This window comes from Acanthopagrus latus, chromosome 3 (assembly GCF_904848185.1).
Source record: "Acanthopagrus latus isolate v.2019 chromosome 3, fAcaLat1.1, whole genome shotgun sequence".
Classification (NCBI taxonomy): domain Eukaryota; kingdom Metazoa; phylum Chordata; class Actinopteri; order Spariformes; family Sparidae; genus Acanthopagrus; species Acanthopagrus latus.
The window spans coordinates 13,478,188-13,505,974 of NC_051041.1; the positions used below are offsets into that span (position 1 = coordinate 13,478,188).

Sequence of the window (27,787 nt, forward strand, 5' to 3'; positions counted from 1 at the left end):
GCTGTATTTATGGGTAGCTATGTCAATTGACTGGACAGCGACTCGACTGGTTGAGGGTTGACGCTGTCACCAGACTGCCCTGACCAGACGCTCTGATCTTTGAGATTTGTTTCTCAGATAAAGATAAAGAGTCAAAAATGCTGTATTATATTAGCGCTGGATGATGCACTCTAACCTCGTTACAACATATGTCAACAGATCAAACTCTCTACTGTTAGCATCCGTGACTTAAATGTTTCCACTAACATTAACTGATTTTTCTTTAAAACAATGAAACTATTTTTGTGTTGGCCTGCTTTTCCTGTAAATTCGTCTCTTCCTGCAGGTGCTTCGTAGTAGAAACCTTCCACTGAAGATAATTGATTTTTATTCATTTTTTGGTGTTTGACTCCAGGGACCATTTGCTTTGTTTAAGACTAGCTTTGGCGGTAGTGCCTTGGCAGCCGCATGGCTACAGTGACTCCAGCTGCCGACCTTTGTTGCCTCCCCTTTTCTCTCCCCCCATTTCCTGTCTGCTTCTTCACCTCGCTCCGCCAGATAAAAGCATAAATATCACCAAAAATATATTTTTAAAAGATTACTCTTGGCCTTAGACTGTTCTTTGTCAGGTTAGACTTGTCTAATCAAACCATTCTGTTTAATTTGTGGTCGGAACGTTAGCCACCTCTCCCCCAGGCTACGGTGCTTATTCCAGCTTGGTAAAATCTCAGAAGATGAAGGCATGTGGTGTTGTTCCCATCCTCAGTAATGTTAGGAACCACCCCAACCCTGAGGAAAATCCTGTCAAAATTTGAATGTAACTGGGCCAATAAGGCAAAAAAAATGGGCTAATGTAATCTGGCACCTCGCAAAAACAAAAGCGCGCAGTACCATTGCTTTGTACCACAAAATTCAGCGCAACTGCAATTTGCCTCGTGCCGACCAATTGCACAGTGACCACCGAGATCAAAGCGTGTATATATTTAGCAACTCGGCTTGAGCGGGGACATGAACTTACTCCATCCACCGTCAAATCAACCATCAGGCAGCCCACAGAAAATGTTTTTTGCGAGAACATAAATGGACCTATTAGAGCTGCAGTTAGCTATTATTTTTATTACCAATTCATGTGTGGCTTAATTTATTATTGTGATTGAATGTTCAATGTATCAAATGTCACAGAGTAGTGATGCATGACTGTAAAAGAGCCTGAGCTGACAGCCTCAAATTTATTTTGATAAAACAGCAGTCCAAAACCCCCAAACTATTAAATTTACAAGGGATAGGAAAGCAACAAATCATTTGAATTTTAATAGATTGCCAAAATCGTTGTCGACTAATGATGCAATGGTCTTATTACAGCAGTTATGTTGCTCTGTAAGTCTTTGACAATGTTATTCTGTCCAAAACTCGCTCTAAGCCTCTCTAGAATCCAGAGAAACCCCTTGGACATGGTATGTGAATTAACAGGCTAAGCCACCATCTGCAGCAACCTGAATCTTCACAAAGAACCATTCATACCGGGCTAAATATTTACTGTTTTTTTTTTTAAACTCCAGCATACCTCAGTCACGCTAATGCTATGAAGCTGGAAATCCAGTCTCTTGACGCTGCTTAGCCAACACGCCTGATGTTTTTGTTTTATTTTGGGTGATACCTAAGTGCTCATTTGACCTTCCTTCTTTCAGGCCTCATTCTTTCCTTATCCCTCACCGGGAGGACTTTAGAGAAGGTTTTCTTCTGTCTAGTATAGACAATAGACCCAGTCCCTTCCATCTCCTTCTTCCTCTCTCTGTCTCTAGTGAAGATGCCATATGGTTGTGGGCGATGAGCTTGTTGGGGTGCTGTGTGGAGGGGGAGGAGGGAGGCCTCAGGGTTGTGTCCTTCCTGTACAGTTTCTCTCCTCTCCTGCTGTTTTTCTTTTTCCCCTCCTCCTCCCTAAATTAGGTCAGAAATGAGAGTCATCATAGTGACCCTAGAGCTCATGTTTCGTCTCCAGGTGATTGTTGTTTTCTCTTGCATTACTTGGCTTTCGTCCCTATATTTTTACCTCATCATTGCCCCCACCCTCCCCCTCTTCATTTCTGCGGTTACCTGGCGCTGCTCTCCCTTTGACTAAAATAGGGAAAAACTGCAGTCAACAGAAGAGACGAGTCTGGAGAATAATGTTTTAATGGATTTTCTTTTTGGACTGTTCAGTGTTGCCGCAGCGCTGCCAAAACAAGCATTCCAGGAGCACAGCGCAGTGTGGGATGTGATCCTAATCAGAAACACAGTGGAAAACTCAGCTTTACCACAAGACAAAAATCCAGTCTACCTTCCCCCTACGAGTCATATCACCAGCCAGTTTTTTTTTCTTTTTTGACTGAGCCAAATAACAGTGGAGAGTCATGAGAAAGAGGACTGTCTGGAGTCACTTTAACAGACATCAGTACATTGTGAAGGCATTGCAGACAGATGCACATGTCGTCACCTCTTATTCTACACTTTACTCAAATCATCATTTTGATATCTATAAGTCATTAGATTTTTACCAAAATTAAAAAAAAAAAAGTGAATGTGATTCCTTTAGCTGCCGTTATGCAGGTTGTATAAAGAGGGCAGCAGTTACATAATCCAAAAGAGCCACAGCTGTTAACAAACTAACAAACAAACTGACCTCTTAAACAGTATGGTATCACCCTTTAAATATGATGTGTGTTTAATGCAAACACAATTTAATCCTCAGCTGAATGCAGTACTCAACTGAAACATCCAAATAGTCAAATTTGTGCTTTTAACTGCATGTCACGCAGCTGGCTCAGGTATTATCACCTACTCATGCCATAACAGTTATTTGTTATAATGTTCAATTTCCCATTTTATTTAGTTTTGGGGGTAATGTTCTTAGTGTTGGGGTTCAGCACTCCTGAGTAAATACCGGTGCAGTTAAAAACATGCTGCATACTCAATTTGACATCATGATTAGAACGAATGGTACTCCTGTTTGCGATTCTGAAAACAGCCTGTTTCTCTAGAATCGCTTAATCCACCTTTAATACAATTCAAATTGAGCTTAGAGGGAATTATTTTTCACCAGGCATTATGACCAGAGAGATCAGGACTGTCGGACTTCCAACAGATTTTCCTAGTTATAAAAAGAAAGGATATTACCAGATAATGGAAACCCTGCTGCTCGATCAATCTGCAGCCTCATGTCACTTAATTATCACCAGATGATAGAAAACACCATTGATGCACAACCTTTATAAATCCGCAGAGGGGGTCACATGGTAGTAAAAAACATACAATGCTGTGGGGTAGTGTGGGACTTCTATTGTGGACATCTGGCTTTTAGAATAAACGTGGAATTATTTTAGTTTTCAGACTGCTGAAGCATGCACTGGGTACAGTGATATGTGTGTGCACATTTCCACCTCTAGCTTGTAACTTGCTGTTGCTAGTCTCTGTTGGGTACTGAATTTGTGTCAGTGTCTTGCACCACAAGACTCATCCAGATATCAAGAGGTTTGAGGACTCAGACGGGTTTTAAAAGCTCTTGGCAGACTGACTGCTGTGCATCTTGAAAGGGCGACAAGGCGAGACTTTAATTGCTTGAATATGACAGAATTACCGCTCACATCCATGGCTTTTTGCAGAGTCAGCAAAAGCCCAGAAGACGGACTGAGTCAGCATTTTTAAAATCCATCTAGGATGCCAAGATCATACTTGAAATTTTGCTAAAACCTCTGCAATGAGTAATTTAATTAATTAGACTTGTTATGAAGGTGTACTCAGTTTGTTGACATTAAAAGTACATGAAACTGCTTGTGAAGTGTTATACACCTGAAGCCATGTGTGTTCTATGATAATTGTCTAAGAATTTAGAATAACTCTTGCCTCACTCTGTCTTTTAGGTGGCGTTGATGGGGATAGACATATGTGGTGCGTTTGTGGATCGCTTGGGAGAGCGGTTCAGAGGATACCTGGGCACAGGTAAGAGATCCAAACTTTCTATGCCCTTAAAGCCTTAAGGTTATGCTCCATTTACAGTAAAGCTCATTCATGAAATGTTTGTGTACGTTCCTGTGAGTTTGCACGCTTGAAAAGGATTGGTGCATGTCTTTTCTTGCTTTTCTTGCTTTGACTATTAACTTAACACGCAAATACTTTGTTTGTTTTGTGACAATTCACTTGTCCACAAAATAGATAACGAACCTGTACCAACCTGTACCCGTACAAACCTGTTGCAAGGCTTTACATAGCAAACACAGTGTTTTAATTGATTTCATCATTCTTTGAAAAAGGGATTATATAAATGTCATTCCTCGTCCTGTTCATTATGCTCAGCCTAAGTGATCATCCTTCTATTATCTGAAGCAGCGAGTACAAGTCAAGGACAGGGTTGCCCGCCTGTATTGAAGTATTTTCCAAGGTTAAAAAAAGATATAAGTGGCAGAAATCAGCACTATTTCACAAATTATGCTCAGCAACACTAATTTGTACCATTGCATCAATTGTACTGGTATGTTTGTTATTGTTGCTTTTTAGCATTTTGGCTTCTGACCCTCCATTTTGTCTCTCACTTCCACTTTGTGTTTCCTCTGAGACACACCAGCAGCACTGTTGTTCACCCTTTGCTCTCTGTATTGAGGCCTTGATTTGTCTGCCGTCTCGTAGCTCTGTCTATTACACCCTAAAACCACACTTCACATTCATATGACCTCATACGCAGAATCTTGTATCAGATTTCATGCTTTGTGAGTGTGTGTATATGTGCATCATGTCAGTGCCAGCCCTTGTGTGTGTGCCCGCTTAAGGTATCACCAGCTGTCTTTGTCAGCCAGACTGGCTCCGGTCCCCAGCAAACACACTGAGTCCTGCAGTGCAGCTCTGGGATGACTGGACCTGTCACACTGTGCAAAGTCTGCCACACACTCTTGTTCCCTCACTGTCTAGGACATTGCCCTCGCTCGGCTCTGTTTTAGATTGATGGCAAAAACATTTCTCTCAGCCACCGCTGGCTCTGGAATCTCCCTTCCTCCCTCACTCCATCTGACTTCCATCTCTCTTTTCCTGTGCTTGCTCTCCTTCTCCCTGCACCCACCCTCCTCCCACATTCACTCAGAGGGGAGGATGATGAGATCATTGAGTCTGAGTGATTATATTGATCTACAGGACTGACTCATTGCACAGGGCTGCTGCCAATACACTGTGTGCTGTTGGCCATCGTGCAGAGTATCTCCCAGATGTGGCGTGAATATGGAAGTGAAACATACAGAGCACACAAGGCTGCATTTAATAATACCTTCTCTTCTGCAGCTTCGCAGATGACATAAAGTGATGTTATTGGTCCGCCAGCAGCTGTGTGGTTTGCAGTTTGATTGTCACATTGAAAAGATAAAACAATAGTCAACTCACCACATATGAGTGTGTGTGTGTGTGTGTGTGTGTGTGTGTGTGTGTGTGTGTGTGTGTGTGTGTGTGTGTGTGTGTGTGTGTGTGTGTGCGCGCGCGTGCACGCAATTCCATGTTTACTACAGATGACGTTGTGTGCAACAATGCCCCCCGTGTCAGTATTTCTGTTTGAGAGTATTGTCCTTGTTGCCTAGGCAACCAGCTGTTATGGTAACATAATGGACGCATGCTTGCATGCACACACACTCACACACAAACTCATGCGCACAGGAAAAGGATGACAGATGACATCACTCTCATCGCTGAAGTTTCAGAATAGGAATGTGGGTAGGAGTGTATGTGCTCATGCCATTTTGTGTGTACAGCGTTTATCTCACTGGGATAATGTCAAAGGGAGGTTTTATGTAACTCTGAAAGTTTCATATTTTCCATTTGACGGTCAAAGAGAGGAGGATTCACCAGATTTGGCCTTTTGCTGTTTGAACAGGGTTGTTGTGGGTTTGACCAGGGTGGGCCATTTAAAGTTTAAAGCACCGTATGTTGTGGTTTTTTGACTTGGATTTTTTCAGCAAATCTTAAAACCATGTGTTAAAACCCACTTTTCAATAGTTTTTGACTTCAAAAATGTTCCTCTCTGAGGCTCAAATATGGAAGTCCATTGGTTTCTTATGAAGATCTTTTAAAAATGGCTCATGAATATATATACATTCATTTAAACAGAACAAAATGAGGTTGAATAATTTCTTAAAACAGTAGGACAGTAATTTTTAGCAAACATGATTTAAACAGGTGTAGGGGTTGATGCTCTATCTGCTCAATAATGTCGATATTATTGGCTACTGTTAATACATTCATAGCCCATAAATGGAGCAGATAATAAGAAGCCAAATCACTTTTATTGACTAAACAACCACAGCATCTACAAGCTTATACAGTAGGTAGTGGTGGGCACCTTCAAAGTTGGTCTGCACTCTGCTTCTGAACACAACAAGAAGCGCAGCATGCTTTGTAACGCATATGACGTCCGATCTGAACTCATTGTGATTCTCAAAGCACAGCCAATAAAATCAGTATTAAGGCAAATTATTTAAAAATATTTAATTTCATTGTTTACTATCTCACTACTCCAAATTATGATCTTATTAATATCTGCCATAAGAAGCAGGTAATAATCTGTCATCAGTATAAGCTGAATCTCTAAACCAAAATCAATATTTCAATATTTGGGGACCCTTTTCAGCTGTAATGTAATGTAATTTGGCATAATGGAGTGTTGATGAAAGCAGGACAGCATACAGGAGTTAGACTTAAAATAAACCACGGTGCATGACTTCATCGTAATAAAGATGTCCGTCAGTGCCACGTTTTGGCTCACTGATGTGTTTTTAAATAGCTTTTGGACAACAATAGAAGGCTATGGCATAGAGGAATAAGATACATCAGGCTTTGGATATATCACTTCATGTAGGAACAAATTATTTTTGACTTTTTATGGGAAGAAATGCATGCTGATCTCTTCAGGGAAAATTATTTATTCATATTTTCACCCCTTGAAATGGTCGGCCTTCAGATGAAAACCTGTCAAGTACCCGCTGGGCTGATATTAAAGCTGAAACCCACTTACAGTACAGCCGAGGCTTCTGCTGACTCTGGCCCTCATTTCATCAAGGATTAGAGTAACCATCTGAAACATTTGTGAAGTTGCCAAAATCCTTATAGTTCACTTGGCTGCCAATGTTTAAAGGCTCTTAGTTTTTCTGCTTTACAGTGTGCGTCATAGCGTTACATAGGTCGGGCTACTGGAGCAGTTGCGTGTTTTAGATAAAGTGGAGCTGACATGAAAGCATTCAATGATACTGACATTATTTTAGTCACGGTCCACTTCTTATTTCCTGTCCTCTCTTTCCACTCGTCTTGTCAGGGCCCTGGTGGTCTTATCAAAGCCCCGTTCTCGATGGTGGTATTCTCAAGGTTTTACATCGCAAAGAGTTTTTGTCTGTTTCTCCCTCAGACTGCAACAAATGATAGTATTTCTGTATATTTGTGTATTTTAAAACCGCTCCACTTGGGGGCAGACTTTGTTGTTTTTGGCATTTAAATGTGGTAGAGACTCATGTGTGGCCTCATTTCTCCTGTACTCATGTAAATACTGCACATTACTCTGCTTTTTTTTTCTTTTCCCCCAGACATTGACTCTCATCACTAGTCTGCCCTCTCTGACTCGCTCTCTCTTTATCCATCTCTCTCCTTGTGTTTAGTTCTGCCAGCTTTGGTGGACAGGCTGGGCGATGGGAAGGACCAGGTCAGGGAAAACAGCCAAGCTCTGATCCTTCGCTGTATGGAGCAGACTGCCTCGCCCATGGTGAGACACACTTACATAGGCATGACATAAAAATCTGAGTCTCGGGACCCTAAGCTGAGAATGACGGATCATTTAGATGTCAAAGACGAGACATCAGTTGTTCCTTAAAATAGTTACAATTCTGTTGTATTTCAAATGCAAGCACAGACGTTAGACGGTTTGAAAGATTGAAGAATGCAAACAGAGACAGCAGACACAGCTACCTCCTCATTAATAGATATTCAGTACAGTTGAGAGTAACTCTGTTTTGAGCTCCCTCTTGTGGCTATAAAAGGAATCACACAGGCTATATCTCCAACAAAGATTGTTACCCCCGTAATCTGCTCGAACCCCTGATGAGCTGCCTGGCAGGACCTTCCTCTGCTTGTTCCCACTGACACTCTTCCTCTCTCCCTCTTTCCCTCACCTCTCTCCGTCTTCTGCGTCCAGTACATTTGGGAAAGGCTACTTCCTGGTTTCAAACACAAGAACTTCCGCAGTCGAGAAGGAATCTGCCTCTGTCTCAGTGCCACACTCAGCACGTGAGTAACTTCCCCTTCTTCATCTGCATCACTTCCAGGGTGAAATGTCAAAGAATTCATCATAGCTTGTAGAGCTATTAAATCTAGGCATATTTTCTCTCATCTTGTTGGCAGGTCATACATTAGTATTTACAATAACTTAAAAATATAAATATATGGTGTATTTAATTGTATTAACTTTTTTTTTTAACATTTCTTTTTTTTAAAGTAACTACAGAATGTTTTTTTTTATTCTGCAATCTTAATCCTTTACAGACTTTACAGCACATAGCTTCATTATAGGTTCATTAATGTTCTATAAACTGTTTTTTTGGACTCTCCGCAAGCATGCCCCATTTTGTTTGCTCTACAAACACACAGTCTGTGTCTCCAGGGTTAATCTTCTTAACTGTTTGTGTGACTCTGTAGAGGTGGCACACGTGCTACTAAAGGCACCACCACTTCTGTCATGTGACGTTACCAGTCTTCAGTCATACTTATCACTAGTTGCTTTCAGAGGGATTTTAAAAATCTGTTCTCAATTCACCCTGCCCTGAAGCTGTCAGGCCTGATGGAGGACTTGCTTTTTTAAATCAACATGAACAAATATATGGAAAAGGGTTGCATTTTACTACGATCCAAAGAAAATATGCTGGTCCCTTTTAGAGACACTTTTCCAGAGGTCAAAGAGATCACATCTGGGATAATAAAAGAAAAGAATTTGAGTGCCAGATTTAAAATTGAAATTGGTCTGTTTGCACAAAGGCTTGTTGGCAAAACTAGACAGAATTTTCTCAATACACCCAGACTTGCATATTGTCAGCATTAATGTGGATGTTCTCAGGGCTGTGTGTGCTTCACATTAATTGTATTCTGCTTCCTTTCTAAATGAAAAAGATCGATGTCACTTTTTTCAAAATGGCTCTGAGAGGATTTCTGCTTTTGTGTAACCCCACACACAGATTTTACAGACACGGCTGTCATTGTAAACCTTCATTTTGCAAGCTGAAAGTGTCATTAAAACAACACATCTACAGACATAAGACTAAACAATCGCTTGCTTATTTCATTTTGTAAGTCAGTGGATCACATATATCCAGGTTGTAGTTTACTGTACTAGCCACCTCAAGGCGGCTACACAGATCATTCTCGTGTGTTAGAATGGCAGTGTTAATTTTAACACAATTTTGCTAGTGGAAATTCACGTAGTTGTGCTAAATGCTAAAGATGTTTACTGAGCGTACACAGTTATTTATTAAGCCTGAGTGGTAATTTCTTCTAAATGTGTGTAGATCACATAGCTCTATGATCTAATCATCTAACCAGGTTTATTTTGAATTATCATTCAGACTGCATTATTCTTTATTATTGGTGATATTGGCTAAATACTAAATGTCAGCTATTTACTAATCAGTGTAATGATCAGTAATGGTGGCCCCTGAAAACCTCAGTTGTGTTCAGTCCCATTTTGCTCCATATTTTCGATTGATCTGCCTCGTCGTAATGCATCTGCTGCCAAGTAGAGCTGCAACGATTTCACAATTGATTATTGTCAGCTACTTAATTAATCATCAATTATTCTTAGAATTAATTTTGAGTAACTTTTGAAGAAAAAATTTCCAGCTTTTCAAATGTGAATACTTTCCTGTTGCTTTACTCCGCTATAACAGTACGCCATATATCTTTCGGCTGTGGACTAAATATAATGTTTTAGAATGTTATTAACATTTCACCATTTTCTGATATTTTATCGATCAAACTGCTAATAGATAAATACTGTAAATAATCAACAGGTTAATCAGGAATAAACATAATCTTATGTTGCAGCCCTATTGTTGATTGGTAAAAGTGTGTTCTGCATTTGCTTGTGTTTTTAGGTTGGCATTTGCGCTCTCCGGACTACTTTGAATTGATTTGTTTGTTATGAATGAAGCACAATTTTCATCTTGTCTTTTTTCCCCAAACAAGTTATATTTATTCTGGGGTTAATAGATCCTATCCATAAAGCAGGCATTCAAAAATCAGCCTTCCTCTTGAGAATAGAAGTGTTTTGCTCATTCCTAAAAGTGTGATTTGAATGAAGGGGCAAGGCTTTACATTGGCATGAATAAATATCACCCCTCTCTAATTTCTTCATCCTCTTGTGGCTCTCTTTTTCAGGTACGGAGCCCAGCCACTGAGCCTCAGTAAACTAGTTCCTCATCTCTGCTCTCTGAGTGGAGACCAGAACCCACAGGTAAGAGACAAACAGCTTAACAGTATGATGTATGATCGTCATGTCTGCTTGTCTTTTTTTTTTTAACTGCCGTATCTGTGGGTGAGGTCATTTCAGGTCTTCCTGGTATCAGTCTGTGGCTAAGCCTGTGGTTCAGCTCTCAGCATTCAGAGTGTGCTGGCAGGCATCTTACGGCAGCTCTGTGATTATTACTGTTATTAGTGAGGAGATGGGCTCTGTAGAGTCCCCCACCCAGCCTCACTGCTGAATCATGAACACTAGCACCTAACCATTAACACACACAACTGTACTAGCTGGATGTGTGTGTGTGTGTGTGTGTGTGAGTGGGAGAGAGGCAGGGATAGAGAGAGGTTAGTTTAACATCCTGTGGAGTTGCACCCCAAAGCTGAAATCTGCTCCTCTCGTCCATCCAATGATTATCTACCCACATGCTGTCCCGACCAATCAATGTCCTCACCAGGCCCGCCCACCCTCAGTTGCAGAAAATCCCTTTAACAGCATACCATTAGCCAATCACAACAGTGTTCACAAAATGACTAGCAAATCAGATGTCTGCCATTAGGGGGATGAATATGGGCCCTTCAGGGTATATTTTTTAATGTGTTTATGTATGCAGATTCTGCCTAATCCAAGACAGTGGAGAAAGATGGTTTGGTGTTATTAAAAAAACAAGTCCTGAACATACAGAGACACACACACACACACACACACACACACACACACACACACACACACACACACACACACCCCATCTGTACATGGTATATAGTATAGTGTGGGAGCCTTTGTGTGTTAAATTGTTTAATGTTTGCTATCTGCAGGTACGTGAGGCCTCTATAACAACACTGGTGGATGTTTATCGTCACGTTGGAGATAGAGTCAGAGCAGACCTGGGAAAGAGGGGGCTGCCTGCTGCGAGGTGAGTTATTTCCTGTGTGTTAGATATTGGTGATCTCTCTCTCTCTTTTTTCTTCCGTCTGCAAAAAGGGCTCTCGAAAATGCACACAAATGATTTTCCATTATTCCATTCAAATATCACTTTTGGAGCACAATGTCCATTTAGAGGGAAAATTATACTGTAACAGAGGTAGCTTCTTATATCCATGTATTTATTAAATGGAAAAAAATATTTTTAAAAGATCTACATACCAACAGAAACAAATGAACTGCCGGTGGGAAGAATTAACATTTAACATTAGAGCCCTGTTTGCACTGTATGTTTTCTCTGACAGATGTCTATTGTCTGTGTGTGTGTATATATACATCTGACTTGAATCACAGCGCTTAACGCAATATACAGATTTGGTTGGCTGAGTAACACCACGTGAGTTATTAACAATACGTGCCATCGGTCAGTTTGTTTCCTGGACCACTAGTCCCATAATGACTAGAAAAGCTGCAATTGTTTTGAATCTAAATGCTCTTTCAAATTGTAATAATTTTCATAATTTAGTGGTCATAATTCATGTCTAGGATAGTGGTCCGCCTATCGGTGATCTACGGGTATCATGAGGGAAGGCAGGCTAACAAGGAGGGCGCATTTTAGTCATTTTGCAAATAGGATGGACAGCGTCCTCCCTTGTCCCTCCTCAAATTGACTACTGCATATACCCTAAAACTACATGCCACTCTGTCTGTCTGTCTGTCTGTCTGTCTGTGCCATGGTTGGTGCTTGACTAAGAACTCAGAATGCCTTGGCTCTCGAAGTGAGTGCAAATGAATGGTTCTAATTGATGTATTATTCAGTAGCCTAAAGTTTCAACAGGATAGCCATCAGACTAACAGGTTAACTTTACATAGCTTCTGAACCTGAAAGTATTTCTTGGAGTTCAAATTGCTCTTTGGCCCAGTTGAGCTGTGAATTCTACGCCATTATTACGACATGATTGGTATTGAATTATGCACTCATTTCAGCTTGACCTACATTTTATTTTCAAATCAATGAAAGTTATGCTGCAAATTCAGTGCAGTGCGGTAGTAGTGCTGCTGTTTTCACAATATAATTCTGTTTATTTTTTCCAATTGAATTCTAAAATCAAATAAAACATTTTCATTGACAGCCCTTGTGCATGCATGTGTGTGTGCCCTACACTGCTTTGCAAGGATGAGTTGTGTGGAGGGTCCCGTGGCCTTGGCACTATGTCTGTCCCAGGCCACACCATGCACCACTCTGCCCTTCACACACACAGAGGCACTTTCATCCAGAGCACAATACTGACTGACTGACCGGAGGAGAAGGGTGGGGGGGGGTGGGCAGATGGGGTACAAAGGCGTTTGGGTGGAGTAACAGAGTTGGGGAAAAATTGGAGAAAGTGTGTGTTTGTGTCCATTGAGTGGTTTGGTCCTTCTTTGGTCGTCCTGGTTACATGTGCTGGGTCGAGGGTTATTCTAAGCACACTGTAACCCCCCGCCCTCCTCTTCCCCCTTCACTCTTTCTCTCATGTGTGAGAGCCGGGCAGCAGCCAGTGTTGTGTGCTGACTGCTCAGTATGAGTCCTGCGTCTGTGAATGCTGGCTGTGGCCATGCGTCATGTGTTGCGCATATTAAGCCTGTTTGTCTCCAGTATAAACACGCTTTCTGTGTATGTGAGATTTATGCACGCTGTTGTTCGTGTGTGTCTGCTTTAGGTTATATGAAGTGGTTTGACTGATGCAGTGATTTAGGTCTGAAACCAATATGATTTAGAATAAATGTGTTGTACCTGTCTTGTTCCTATATATACAGATAATATTGTAGTGCTGTTATGAACGTTAGGTGGATGTTTTTTATGTCAGTGCGTCAGAGTGTGTTTGTGTTAGTATATGGTTGCTGCGTGGAATGCAGGTCTGCAGCCAGGGTCTGCTGACCAGATCACATATCAACTCTGCAGAGCTAGCATCAGGTAATGGAGAGAGAGGGGGTGAAGATGGCTGAGAATAAAAGATATAAAAAAAGGGTTAAAAGGAAGATTGCCAGAAGACATCCAGGACTTAAGTTTCTGAACACAGGTTTTCATGCAAGCCAATACAAGTTGGCTTGTATGAAAATCTTGACATGTCTGGATTACAGCAGCTTGTAACACTTGCATTATCCATCATTGTTTCCCCTCACTTTAAATTTGAAAGAGAGCCTGAAGCCTACAGGATTGAATCACACACAGAATGTGTTTGTCTTATTTATATGAAAAGTTGTTTACATTACTAACCCAAACAATTGGGAGTAGGCCTGGAGGTTGTGACTAATAAGAACAATTACATGTTTCATTCAGGTCAGTACAATCAGAAGGCCAGTCCACATAGAAAAGACTTGACAGATAGCCTTAGCATTGTTTATATGTTCTAAATTTGTTTATAGTATCTGTAGTAATTGATCGAGGCAGACATCACTGTCTGACTCACCAATAAATAAAAACTGTGCCAGTTGCTTCTTGTGGAACCTGTATCAGTCACTCAGCTTGGTGAGCTAGTCAGCCACTGTCCTTTTAGTTTCTCAGGAGCTGCTGCCGACATACTGACAGCTGGTTCTGATGATGGAGACGGCAAGGCAGAGGTCAGAAACTGCGGATCGAACTGACTGAACGCTTAAGTATGTCTCGCTTTAGATGTAGATTCCCAGTGAGAGTTGTACCTATGAGTTGTACAGGTTGGTGTCTCTTAAGAGGCAGAGGCTTATGAATCTCAAAGCCTCATAATGAAGGTCAAAATATGTAGCTTACAGGTTTTCAGTTGAATGATGAGGAAAGCCATCACCTAAAATTAGCTATGTCTCCAAAGACATCCCAAAATATTCAGATCAGGATTGGAAATTGGCTAACATACCCTGACCAGAACTGAACTGACCTAAATTGAAGACAGATTGAAGTCTCAGATGATGTCACTCATTTCACATGAACCTGATGACCCCCTTGAGACCCACAGAGACATGGCTTAAACCTGTTTTGGCTGTCACACAGCCAAAACAGTCTGACCGGGCTGTTCGACCCAGCTCATCCTGTTCTGTGTTCAGTGCAGGTCAGACACTACCTGGATTTTCTGTGTCCATGATAGCACGGCTGTGAATGGATGTGCTGTTGCAGACTTGAGTCTCTGTCAACAGTAACAACAAAGGATTAACCCATGACTGTCTTCTACCAGTAGGTCAAACGCCGTTTGAATGAGCAGTCAGTGGACGGCCCTCATGCCCACATTTTGTGTTGAAAGAGGAAATGGACTGAAAGTTGTGTGTTATTTCTGCTGGATTTGGGGTGACCCTTGTTCAAGGACAGTCAATTTGTTTTTGCCACAAATTGAGAGCGCAGTGACAAGAGGGGATCCTGGAATTAAGAAATCTGAAGAGGGAGGTGTGGGTTTAAAAAGAGGAATATAAGGGGTAGTATGTAGGCAAGTGGGCTGAGAAGGAGAGACGTAGAGGGGGGAGGAGCAGCCTTGCTTTCTGTCTGCTGTAGCTGTACAGCCCCTCCCCCTCTGATGAGTGTGTATGTGTGCGTCTGGGTATGGGAGGGAGGTTATGTAAAGGGTAACTGAATCTCTTCGCTGCCTGTCACACAAACTGGCCCACTTGTCTCTGTCTCTCTCTCTCTCTCACACACACACACATAGATACACAGCTGAGATTGAGATTTAACTCTTTGTACCATGGTGGAGATTTCTCATTTGGTGGGTGTGTATACCTAGCATACAGTACATGTGTGCGACAGTAGGTGGTGCTTTGTCATATGCCCGTAGCATGCTTTGGTCTCTCAATGTTTGGCTCCTTCTCCCTCCTGCTCACCCCCTCCCTCTCTCCCTTCTCTTGTCTTGCTCCCTCCCTTCCTCTCGGAGCCACTGCACCATGTTGGATACAAAGAGCTGAGGGAAGCCGAGGACCGGAGCGTGTCACTAGCATGGGAGCTAATGCAATGTTGCGCAGCAACGCAGCAACCTTTTAATCAGCCCACTGGGAAACACTGAGGCGGACGGGCATCAAGGACTAAATGCTGGGGTGTTTCTGAATAGAATGGGCAAATTAAAATTCTAATGAAAGGAAAGGAACCACGTGAAAACTGCTGCACGGCTGAGGTGCCTGTTACAACACTGATCTTCAGGAGCTGCTACGCTGTCTGATAGTTGTGGATATCAAAAGACAGACAGGGAGATTGAGAGATTGAGGACGGTGTGTATGACTCTAATTGTTGTGGCTAACCTATTTGCAAGGAGACATCAGGGCATGTTACTGGACGTTGGGTCATTGTAGGTCTTTGCTGTGTTACCTTCATACCAGTCATGTGTAATCAATGTGTATCAACATTGCTCTGTGTGCAGGGGGCATTTGATTATTCCTGCAAAGATGTAATTTTGCCTTCACACGTCTCTAATTGGGACAAGTCTCTGAATTATGAATAAGCCAACAGTGTCACCTGTACATCACATGACTGAGCACATCTGGCTGGAGGTTGTGTGTGTGTGAGTGAGTGTGTTTGGTGTTGAGCAGGATGTCAGGAGGACTCTGGTTGTGTCGCTGCTGCAGCTTCATGAGTGTGACTGGCATAATCGACACACCCACCCATCGACAGGCAGGCAGTTGGGCAGATTGTCCACATGTTGCTGCTGATACACTGATGTATCAGTGATACACACTGATTCACTTGGAATTCAGAGCACCTTGCATGTCTCTAGGTCAAAGCTTTGGACTGCGTGTGTGTCCATCTCTCTGTGTGTGCATTTTCTTTGTCATGACCCCGTCATTGAAGATGATTCACTGTCATTTGGGTGCAACTAATCCTAGTTGGTCATTAGCTTTGATGCGTTTGTCTGTGTTTTGCTCTAACCTTTCATCTTCTCTCCTTCTCTTCCAGGTTACAGACGTTATTCTCTCGTTTTGATGAAGCCTTGAATTCAGGCAACATGGCTCTCAGCCCGAGTCACGGTCAGTGTGCCTCTTCTCATTGATTTTGCCTCACTTGTTGTGGCCTCTGAGAGCCGCCGAGTTTGGTCATGTTGTCAAGATGATTATACTGTTGTCAGATATTGGGTGTTTATTTGAAAAGTGTGTGTGTGTGTGTGGCTGTGTGTGGCTTCGTGTGGCTTTGTGTGTGTGTGTGTGGCTGTGCGTGTGTGTGTTTGCAGGTGCTTGTGTGTGTCTGTATCTGCATGTGGTCTTGTGGTTGTGTTAGTTTGTTGCCATGAGCTCCCGTAAGTGGACCTAACAGGATTAATGGTTTAATCTGTGTGTGTGTGTGTGTGTGTGTGTGTGTGTGTGTGTGTGTGTGTGTGTGTGTGTGTGTCTGCGTGACTGAGTGACTGACTCTTTGTATCTGAGCTGAAGGCTGTTGCTACTGAGTTTTTTGCTGTTCAACAGAAGATTGTGCTGTGGCTCTCCGGGAGCCTCAGGCTCAGTCAGTGATGTTTGACTACAGAAAGTTTTAGTGGTACTGATAACACCCCTTACAGCACTATTTCAAGTTGTTGTTTTCACTTTTCAGAGTATGACAGCTCTTACTGTTTACTGAGGCCCATGTAAGAATTGAACTGTTCAGTTTTTATTATATCATATGTATTGTAATTGCATTTTTTAGACATGATGGTTATTAAGTGATTGAGAGAAAAGTCCTCACTGAATATTGATCCCCAAAGAGGTCTTGATTGGTAGCTGGCAGGGGAAGCTTTTGGCTTCCATTGTGCAGTGTCCATCAACAAAGCACTGTTATGCAGGGTGCCAATCAGTGCTGATACTGACCATAGCAAGTGGATTTAGGGCTGGGGGCAATGTGACTGATCTAGATTCTTTCAATGTCATAAACCTTTCTTTCCATTATCAGTTCTGTTCAGTCACAGCAGGCAGACTTTCTTGTTTCCTGTCAGTGCCATAGCAACTCCTGACCTGTTGTTACCACAGTAGAAATGAGTCCAGTAGCAGTAGGTTAACAGGTGTCACATTTGGATTTATTATGAGTGATTACACAGAGGTCAGGTGTGTATCAGGAGAAATTGTTGAAACAGTGCATCCCTAATGTTAATGAGAATCATGTCACTCGTAGTCACTGAGAGGATGCTACGTTGATTTATCATCAATAATTAATTCAGTTGCTGTAAAATTGTGTAATTGCAGTTCTTTGTTTAAGTCAAAGATAATTACAAATGCATATCAATACATATTGGACCAATAGATGATTAGCCCGAAATCATGAATTAGTATTATCTGCTATTTATTGGTGAAATTGTAGCCAGTTAATATAAAACCAAATTGCTTTCGTTGACTTCACAACACAGCAAAAATAATCGTATATCCCTAGAGACGATGACTTTTTCTTTTTGAAGCCCCTCCTGGAAGTTGATAATTGAGAAGTAATAAGCACATAATCAGTTAAAAGTCTAAATACCAATGGATAGCAGAGCAGCTGATATTGCAGTGTGAGTGACAAAATAAAATAAAAAAAGCAGGAATATGTGCTGACACAAATGGATGAAATTAATTCTGAACTGGTTGGGTTCAAGCTGAGTTTGTGCTCTCCACAGTTTGGCCTGTTGTTCCTGTCTTGCAGAGCCTGTCATTGGCGCTTTGTACCTCTAGGCTGCCCTGTCGCTGTATCTATCTGTCTGAGAGTGACAGCAGCGGTCGGTGCCTGGTTGGCTGTTGCAGTCTGTTTACTTGGAGAGAGGCACATAGGGAGAGACATGAAGATGAGCTCAGGGCGTGCTGTGGTTGTTGTTGCTATGATGCTGTCTCTGGTGGCAGCAGAGGGACAGAGGGAGTGTTGCTGCTAACTCCCACCTCAAGGTTGATGGAGCAAAGTTGTGTTTTTGGGTCCATGATTGTGTAGCTGTTGTTGTTATGTTATGGTAATGTCATTGTTCTTTTTGAACTGTGTTGATGTCTCCTGTCGCGCACTTTGATTTTTGTTATCAAAATAGACTTAGTGGTTCTTAGTCTTTATTTACAGTGGAAGGAGAAGGATAATTAGAGTAAACATTGCAGCACACTAGTGAAAGGTTTGAGAACAAACTGATGCAGATTGTCCCAACATTCATTTTGTGGAATTAGGCCCACAATACACTTCTTCCACAGTAATCCTTTACTGAAACAATGTAAACTCTACACTTCACCTGTAGGTTAGGTTTCTGCCCGAAAAATGGCATCTGACCCCGGCCACAAACAGATAGAGTCCAGGAGGACACCAGGGGAAACATGTTGGGGAAAAAAAACACACAGACGTCATCATCATGACGTGTACCGCCACGCTTCTTTTGGATCCACAGCACTGACTTTCTGTGTGAAGTACAAACTGCTGCAGCTTTACAACAGAGCTGCTTGACTGTGTGTGAACAAACAGCTGAGAAATGCCGAACTGCAGCTGTGGCGGTAACGCTGTGACTCTGTGTAAAAAGGGCTGCTGTCTGTATGAAACTGACTAGAAAGCACTGACTTACTAGTCTATTACAGCACAGTTACAGCAGCATTGAGATCCTAGTAAACTATCCATCCATCCATCCATTATCTGTACACATTATATGTACGCCGCTTAATCCTCTGCAGGGTCGCGGGGGGGCTGGAGCCTATCCCAGCTGACTTAGGGCGAAGGCAGGGGACACCCTGGACAGGTCGCCAGTCTATCACAGGGCTCCTAGTAAACTAGTCACAGTAATTTTTATCTTTCCTTGAATCACTTTTATGTATCAGCCACTTCCTCCTTAAACAGCTCCTTTAGAATCTTCTCACAGTCTGCGCTGAACTCACATCCTAACCCCCTGAGTAAACGTGCAGTGAAAGTATCTACAGATGCTCACCAGGGTGAACTTTGGCAGCACGCCTCACTGTTGGGTCTTGGCTGGCATCCTAAGTATACTTAAGCTGCTTTCTTTCTTATTTCTCAGCTACTGGGACATGTCATGCTACAGTCGCCTGCTCAAAATCACACAGCACTAAATTACCGGTGTATTCCTATTTCTGCCAAGTAGAGCTGCATCTAATGATTTCTTTCATTATGGATCAATCTGCACATGAATTTTCTGATTGTTGAAAAATGCATCCAACACAGTTTCCTCTTTACATTTCCCTTTTACATCCTGCAGCCAACCAACAACAAGGAACAATAATAAAAAATAGAAAGCAGAGTAGAGATGATGATGAATTAATCAATCAAAACATTTTTATGCATAACATTGCAAAATTGCCATTCTCTCCTAAAACTTTATTTTGGCTGGTTGGACAAGAGACATCACCATCAGATCACCGTCAAAATTTTTTCGACCAAATGCTTAATTAATAAAAAACTGCTCCAAAGGTCAATTGATGATGAAAATAATGATTAGGTGTATCCCTGTAATGTACTAATAAAGATCCCAAAGAAAAGTACATTGTCAAATCCCCAGTAGGAGCTGGGAAATATTTGTTAGTTTTGCTTGAAAAATCACTAAATTGTTGAACAGTTATCTTAAACGCTGTCTGTTAATCAACTAAAGGTTTCAGCTTTTGGTTTGTGTTTTCTCTTGAAATATTAAACTGACTTCACTATCTTTAATACACAAAGCAAATTTTACTATTATTTTAATTAGTGATTAACTTGCCAACTATTTTCATGATCATGATGATTTAATGAATCGTTTAATTTATAAAGTGACAAAGTTTTTAAAAAAGCAATCCAAAAACCCAAAACTTATCAGTTACTATCACAAATTACAACAGAAAGCAACAAATCTTCCTATTTGCGATGCTTGGACCAACACATTTTTGCTTGATCAGTGACTGCAATGTGTAATCAATGAACAAAAGCTCTTTTTCAGCTGACTAAACAAGTAATGTTAGAATCTGTTCCCGGGCTTGTTTTTGCCTTCTGATTTCATGTTTGGCACTCAACAAGTAACACTGGTCAGCCCGAGGCTCACAGTCATTTCTATTTTTGGTGAGAAAATCGACCAACGGGGTCATGGAAGGCCACAGACTGAGCGTGATGAGCATGAGCTGTTCCTTTTTCCCAAAGACTTCAAGAACCTGCAAAAAAACCCAACATCCTGTGATTACAGGACGCAAACGCACAACACTGGATGAAACGCACGTACACACACACAAGTTCGTTCTTACTTGCCCTTGCCCCACATCTCTTTTAGGCCAGCTCTTTGAGTGTGCTCTAAAGGGTTTAAGGCAGCTGTTACTGAGAGGAAAGGGGAGGGAGGGAGGGAGGTAAGCAGGGAGGGCAAAGGATTGAGGGGAGGAAGCTGACAGAGATCTCTCGCAGTAGGCGAGTCACAGCGCGGTGCCTATCACTGCCTCTCCCTGATTCATCATGACAGAGACAGAGGGGGACTGAACAATTGAGAGAGGGAAGGAGATAGAGGAGAGAACAGAGGGAGGGGAGCGAATACAGAGACAACAGGAAGTTTACGTTGGAACTATAGGACTTCGATTTTGCTCCGCAAGCAAAATAACACGAAGGAGTATCCTTTTAAGATCTAACAAGGAAGTTTCTATCCAGTAACACTATAACCATGACTGTTGGAGATGACGATGGTAAGTGTGTGATCGTGTGTGTTTTAATCTGATCTGGCCGTGGATACTGGCGCTAAGACAAAGGCTGGTCAGCATATGCTTTTAGATTTAAATCAGCTTAAACTCAGAGGAGAACTTTCACCCCCACCGCTCTGGCTCAGATATAGGCTCAATCTGCATGTTGGTGTTAGTTTTTAAAGCAAAACTGGGGTATCCTAGAATGTTTCCATCACTGCGCTTATGTGTGTGTGTGTGTGTGTGTGTGTGTGTGTGTGTGTGTGTGTGTGTGTGTGTGTGTGTGTGTGTGTGTGTGTGTGTGTGTGTGTGTTCTTAAATAGTACATGTGCAAGAGCAGGTGTGTACCTTAGTGATCCATGGTTTGTTGTTTTTTATTTTATTTTTTATTTTTTCTCTGTAAATACATACGGAAATGAGGAGCCATACCTGGGAGAGATTTTTGAAGTTATGACTTGCAGCCTGAGGCCTGACTTGAACGTTGGATATCAGTCATGGTTACATGGCATAGTATGCACTTTAACAAGCCGGCTGAATGCTCATTCTGTTGGGATTCATGTACATTTTTTTGTGTTTCATTTGGTTTTGAACACACTGTAGCCTCTTATTATTGCTCTTCCAATTTGACCTATGTTACTTCTGTTAATAACATCCATGATTGACAGCTGATTGTTGATTTTGAACAAATAACCACTGTTAAGATAAGGTCCATTACGGCCCAGTCTGCTTGTCTTTTCTTTCTCCTTTAAGAATTTCACAAAATGCTGCTTAATGTTATCTAGTGAGACCTGATAATGTCCTTTAAAACATCTCAAATTAATGAGAAAAAACATCTTCAGCTTACAGACATACACAAAAACATAATTTGATGATAAAAAAGATTTCAAATAAATTAAGTAACTTATAGAACAATTAGCAAGAGCCGTTTGATTTTTTCACATCTCCAGGAAGTACTTAACAAACCTAAATGTTTTATTTGTGAAATGATTCATCAGTTAACAGTTGTCATCGATGTAATCAATTGATCAATCAACAAAATAATTGACAGTTTAAAAAAGTTATTTGCAGCCCTTTTTGTGAAGGGCACAAATCCGTTACTCCAGACTGACATATAGCACATAAAGACCTCCAAATCTTAAATGAATAAATCATTTAAAAAAGAACATTGATTGATTATTAATTGTCTGTATAAGCCCTTTAAGGAACAAAGCTCACTTCTGAAGTTTGTCTCTTAGAAAGTAAAGCATGTCAGTGCCGCTGGCGCATCACTCACCACTTACTCAGTGTTGCTTGGTGTGGTCTGAAAATGTGCTTGTGTGAATACAAACACACACTCTCACACACACACACACACACACACACATACATACCTTAGAAGCCCAGAGATACTGGGCGCCTTGCAAACTGACCATCAGCAGCAGCTTCCATTGCTTGCATAGTATGTCAGTGTTGACAGGGACTGACACACTCAACCACACACTCACTCTCTTGCAGACATGCTCATTCTGCTTCAGTGCATCTCAGGCTCTGCAAAGGAAACCGTGACCCCGTTTCCAGGCTAGGCTGGTTGCCATGGCAAAGCTTTCCTCTGAATATTGTGGTTTACCCCTCTCCCCGACTTGGAATTGGGACCCAAATTATACCTGTGTGCGTGTGTGTGTGTGTGTGTGTGTGTGTGTGTGTGTGTGTGTGTGTTTTCATTTAAGGAGCTCCTTTTCCCTGAGCTGTGCTGGAAATGGAGCAGTCTGTCTCCTAATCCAGACCTAAACCTCAAATGTTCTCTCTCCTCTCTCCTCTCTGTCCCAGAAACAACTGTGTGGTTGAAAGTGAAACATCTAATCATCTGCCATTTGTACACATTCTTATCAGTCTTACGAATGACAGCTATCAGCACTGATAAGAAAGCTCTCCATCCTAAGAAGAACACACATTTCTTCCATAGATTTAATGTCTTTATATTTATGCTACATTTAGTCCTAGCCCTTGCTGAAGACGCAGTTACCCTCACAATGATCACTAGTTTCAAAGACAAAATTAATTGTACTTTTTTAGTTGTACGTGCTTGTAAATTTTTCTTGAACAGTGTTGCAGGAGCATACATATGTGTTGTCCTCCAAACATAGTTCCCAGTAAATAACTGGGATAATCTTCAGATCTTCTTAATCATTCAGCTACATTTACGGACATTTCTGTGTTGCACCTTTTTGATACATGCAGTGGCAATGCTGGAATTGATGGGGCAAGGGACAGCCCGGCAGATGGAGGAAATGGTACTTATGAATGCAGACAGTTGTAATACACAAGAAGAAATGGTTCGCAAAAAGCTGTTTTTTGTCTGGTGCAAATGTTGTTGCAGTTTATTTAATACTCAGAAGGACACGAGAAGACTAATGTTTGTTAATGATGTATTTCAAACAAAACCCCAGAGTTGATACATTAAAAGGAAAATTTAAAGATCGTTTGATGCTAAAATGGAAGAAAGAGCTGTTAAATACTATTCAGCTGAGTCTTGTGATTGGATCATCCACTCTTTTATTAGATGGACTTTACCTTTATGTGCTTCTACCTAGAACATCACTGCTGCCATCCATGACGTACTGGTACCAGCATTTGCCCTAAAATGCAACTCAGTCTTGAGATAGGAAATTGGTGATAGATCGATCCCTGCTCTGATTCACACATGATCCGATAAAGGAAATGGGAAAGACTGCATGTGTGGAAGAGTTCTATAGTCTCATTTTCTATAAACAAACATACTTGTTCTAGTTTACTTTGTATCTGGTGCAGTCATGAACTTTTCCGCAGCTTCGTACCAGCTCTCACAGCGGTGCTCATGTTCTCCTTTTTACCAGTAGTCAGTGTCATCTGAGGGCTGTCCAGTCAGCGACAAAATACTCTCTCTGTGTGTCATCTTCTTCTTGGGACTCTGTACATTGTCACATGCTCCTGAGTGGGAATATGTGATGTTGCCTGTTCCCGTGCAGCTTACTGCAGATCAGTACAAACACAGGCTCTCTGTGTAGAACATCGTATTCCACAGAAGATATCTGGTTATGCTCTGAGTGGCATGTTGAGATTTTCAGCTGTAATGTGGGTGATGGTGTCTGCACGGCTGCAGCTGTGTGGTATAACAGCTTAACCTTCTGTAATAGAAAGTGGCATTTCTGTTACAGAATTTAAGCAAGGTTTGCATAGAATTATGTGACTATAAATGATAGTGACAGAAAATAGGTTTATACTGATAGAAGCACTGTGTTGGCTTTTGGCATGTGTGCAGTTGGCTGAGCAAATTTATTTTTGCACACTGTAAACTTACATCAGTACTGTTGTGTTGTTGTTAATTAACTGTTACATCTTCTTGTCACTACAGAGTTAACAGTAACTGCTGTTCTGTCTGGTGAGCAGGGAAGTAATGTGATTTACTTTGACTTCAGTGTCTTAAATCAGTTTTAAAATTTTGTTTTCATAAATTTATCACACTAAATTTCTAGTCGGGTTATGAACAATGATCCTTAAATACAGACCTTAAATACAAATTCATGACTGACTCTGTTACATCTGGGAAGATTTAGTGTGTCTGGTCAACTTAATTCTGTGTTTCTCTTGGGTGTTAAATGCACACACTCTCTCGCTCTGATTCTCTTTCCTGTCCGTAATGCAGTGAGATGCCAAAAACAGATGCCCTCTGTGTTTTGAGGTTTATTCAGGATGTTGGAACCATAGGACCACACTGGTTAGAATAGAGCTAGTGCTGCCCCCTTGTGGCCGTAACTGAATGTTTATTTGCTGATCACAGATTTGTGATTTAATCAGCAAATAATGTTTCCCCTTTCCTTTTAGCCCTTTCTTTTTAAATTGAGATGGAGAATCGAAACAACGATGCATCATGAGGTTCACTTCACTTCCTCCATTCAGATTATTTTTGGGTTTCTGAGATTATTTCCACAAAGATTGGGTACTGAAACACCTGAGCTTTTGTGCATGTTTTCGGGGATGTTGTTTAACATGTCTTTGAGTTGACCACTGGTTGATTATGTCCGGTCAACTATCACACCTGTATATTTAAGTCAGTCGTCTTCTCTCCTCATGTTGCTCCTCTATTTGGACTCAAATGGAGAGAGGAGGGGAGCTCGGCCTGGAGTTTCCATGGCAACGCTGCCTGGTACATGCTGGATCTGATATCTCTCAGTGTGTGTGTGTGTTTTGTGTAGGTGTATGTGTGCCTGTTTCTGCATGTGTATGCAGACTTGTTAACTACATGTTGTGGCCTGTTATTTGGTACTGTGGTGTACCTTGCATGTTGCTGTAGCAGCCTTTCCTGCCCGTCAAACGAGATTCTGTTTTTAATTTGATAAACTAACTTGAAGTCAGTGAATAAACAGTAAATCCAACTGTTGATTAAACTAAATTGGATCGGTGTGGTTGTGTGTGCGCAAGTGGGCTTACTGAGCATCTTTTTTTTCCCCCTGTTTGCTGCTCTATTCATCTGAGAAGCTGGTCTGCACAGGTCGCCATGGCAACTGCATGCGTGCAGTCTGCTCTCTATGAGGGATCCTCTACCCCCCCATCTCTCTTTCTCTCTGGTGTCTTTGCTCTGCCCTTCACCCGGAGACATGTACTCCCATGGGGTCTGACTGGACAAAAGCAGGAGATGCAAATCATCTAACATGCTAACATGGATGCTAATCAATGCTAAGACCCTCCATGCATGACTGATTATTGCTATAATTGGGCCGTGAATTTTGTTAGAAAGCAATTATGTTCACTAAACTGACATCTGATGCTCTGAACTCATTCAGTTCTACTTGTGCCTGTGATCAAACCGTACGTCTATAACTTCTGCATTCATTTAAGGTATATAAAGAGCCTGTTTCATAATGGTGTTATTATGCAAAGGAGGGTCTCATTGTCTCTTTGGCCCTTGAACTTTGACCCCTGATGCTGACCAATAATAGATATCAAGGACACTATGATGGCATGCTATTACTTGTCAATTGGAAACAGAAGTATCGCTCATATGATGTAATTGGAAGACCAAACCTCAGAGATGCACTGATTTATTCCACACTGGTACTGACTGAGTTTCATCTTTTTGGCTGCTAGCGGCTCATCGCCAAGTAAGGATGACATTCATCAATAGCAGTGGACGATGATTTTAGCTGTTTTTGCTGGAACATTCATAAGCTACTGGCTCTTGGCATCCTTATCATCAGATTGTTAGGCTATCAAAGCATTTAAAAATGATTATCATTCAGTAGATATTTGTATAACAGGCTAAAAGGGCTTTAGAAGTTTTCTTTTTCACTTTAGAAGAATATATTAAACCGTTTGTTTCCTGGCACAAAGGGTGGACTAAATGACAACAAAAACACAATAAACAGCAGAAGAAAGTTTCAGCTATTAGACAAATTGTTATTTTAAACACCAGTTTCAGCTCAGAATTTCATAACCATTGAATCCCTAGATACATCATTAAAATTTCACTTTAATGAAAATGGTATGGATCCCTTAACTTAAAGTTTGGGATAGTAACACTGTAATATTATTACATTTTGGCTGTGTAATTAATCATGTTACATTTCAAAATAAACAGTGATGGTGATTTGAAGTTCACTATAAGCTGTTATGTTTGGCGCTGTCTACCTCTGTATTGGGTGAACAGTCTCACCAACATTGTAGCCCTTTTTATTTTTAGCACCACAATTCCTGGCTGGTGCAGCTGAACTAGTCAGACTTCAATCCCACTGAATGTACTTTACTTGCTGTGGACCACACTGCGTTCAAAAATACCACAATACGACACCTGCTGATGTCTGTGGATTAAAGAGTTTGGTCAGTCACTGGTCGTAAAGTACCTTAGTTATAAATACAATGACTCTCATTAGAGTTGCAGTAAATTTGTATGTGATTTGATCCCATAAAACTGTTCAGCTTTAGAAAAAAGCTACAGATGCAAACACCCTGAAATTAAAGCTGAACATTGACACTTGAACATCATTGTTCAAAAACATGTCACTGTCTATGTGTGCGTCTGTGGGAGGGTCAAGGCCTCAGATGGAGGGGTGTGGTCTTCTCCCCCTTCACCCTCCCCACACCCCACCTTTGATCATTGCTCCACCATCCTTTGTCCTTTTGTGTATATGAAGAAAGATGGAATGAATAAATAATATGTATGTAATAACGTGTATCTTGTCTCATGAGTAAAAACACAGCAGAGAAGTGTGTTAAGATGTTGTTGACAATTTTGTATATGTGTTACTGTGTGTGTGTCTGTGTGTGTGTCTGTGAGAGGGGATCTCGAGAGAGAGTGGGTTAAGGAAGATGGAGAGGGTGTGTTGTCAATGGTAATGAGTTTAGGTTAGCTGGCCTGGCAGGGACACAGCCCTGTTAATATTCCTAGAGTGTCCTTGTGTGTGTCTCGCTCTCCCCTTTTCTCTCCCATCACACACATTCATAGTCCTGCCTCCGCACTGGCTGCAACACTATGATGTCACCTCCCGTCTGATTGGCTGTGAGGCTGCTGAGGGAAGGAGGAGAGATGCTAAGAGGGAGGGAGGGAGAGAGAGGGAGGGAGAGAGAGGGAGCGAGCGAGCAATGATGGAGAGAGAGAGAGTGAAAGAAAATGCCGGCACTTGTATGGGTGGAGGGGTTTTCGGACAGCGATGTGAGGTGTTTGTGCGTGCAGCTGTAGCCCCCTCAATGAAGTGTGTGTGAGGGGTGTGTATGTGTCTTGGGGTACGACTTGGAGAAGAGGGGGGACCCCAATACCACGCCCTCCCAGAAGGATGAGGCGTCTTATCTGCCAGCGGATCTGTGACTGTGAGTGCAGGGATGAAGCTGGGTGTGTGTATCGATGAC

General features: G+C 41.6%; 1 protein-coding gene across 39 annotated transcripts in view; it reads left to right on the forward strand.

Annotated features, from left to right (window-relative positions):
* The window catches only part of clasp2 (cytoplasmic linker associated protein 2), a 63,027-nt gene that overhangs the window by 3,215 nt on the left and 32,025 nt on the right, over positions 1-27,787 (forward strand). For 35 of the 39 annotated variants that reach the window (XM_037094092.1, XM_037094091.1, XM_037094100.1 and 32 more), the window contains 6 exons: positions 3,876-3,954; positions 7,635-7,738; positions 8,168-8,259; positions 10,399-10,474; positions 11,296-11,393; positions 16,287-16,357. In XM_037094092.1, coding sequence (XP_036949987.1) covers positions 3,876-3,954; positions 7,635-7,738; positions 8,168-8,259; positions 10,399-10,474; positions 11,296-11,393; positions 16,287-16,357 — 520 coding nt within the window. Of the gene's footprint in view, positions 1-3,875; positions 3,955-7,634; positions 7,739-8,167; positions 8,260-10,398; positions 10,475-11,295; positions 11,394-15,304; positions 15,605-16,286; positions 16,358-20,794; positions 20,936-27,551; positions 27,749-27,787 lie in introns of those variants that run through there. The other 4 variants (XM_037094121.1, XM_037094122.1, XM_037094120.1 and 1 more) reach the window with 4 other exon arrangements.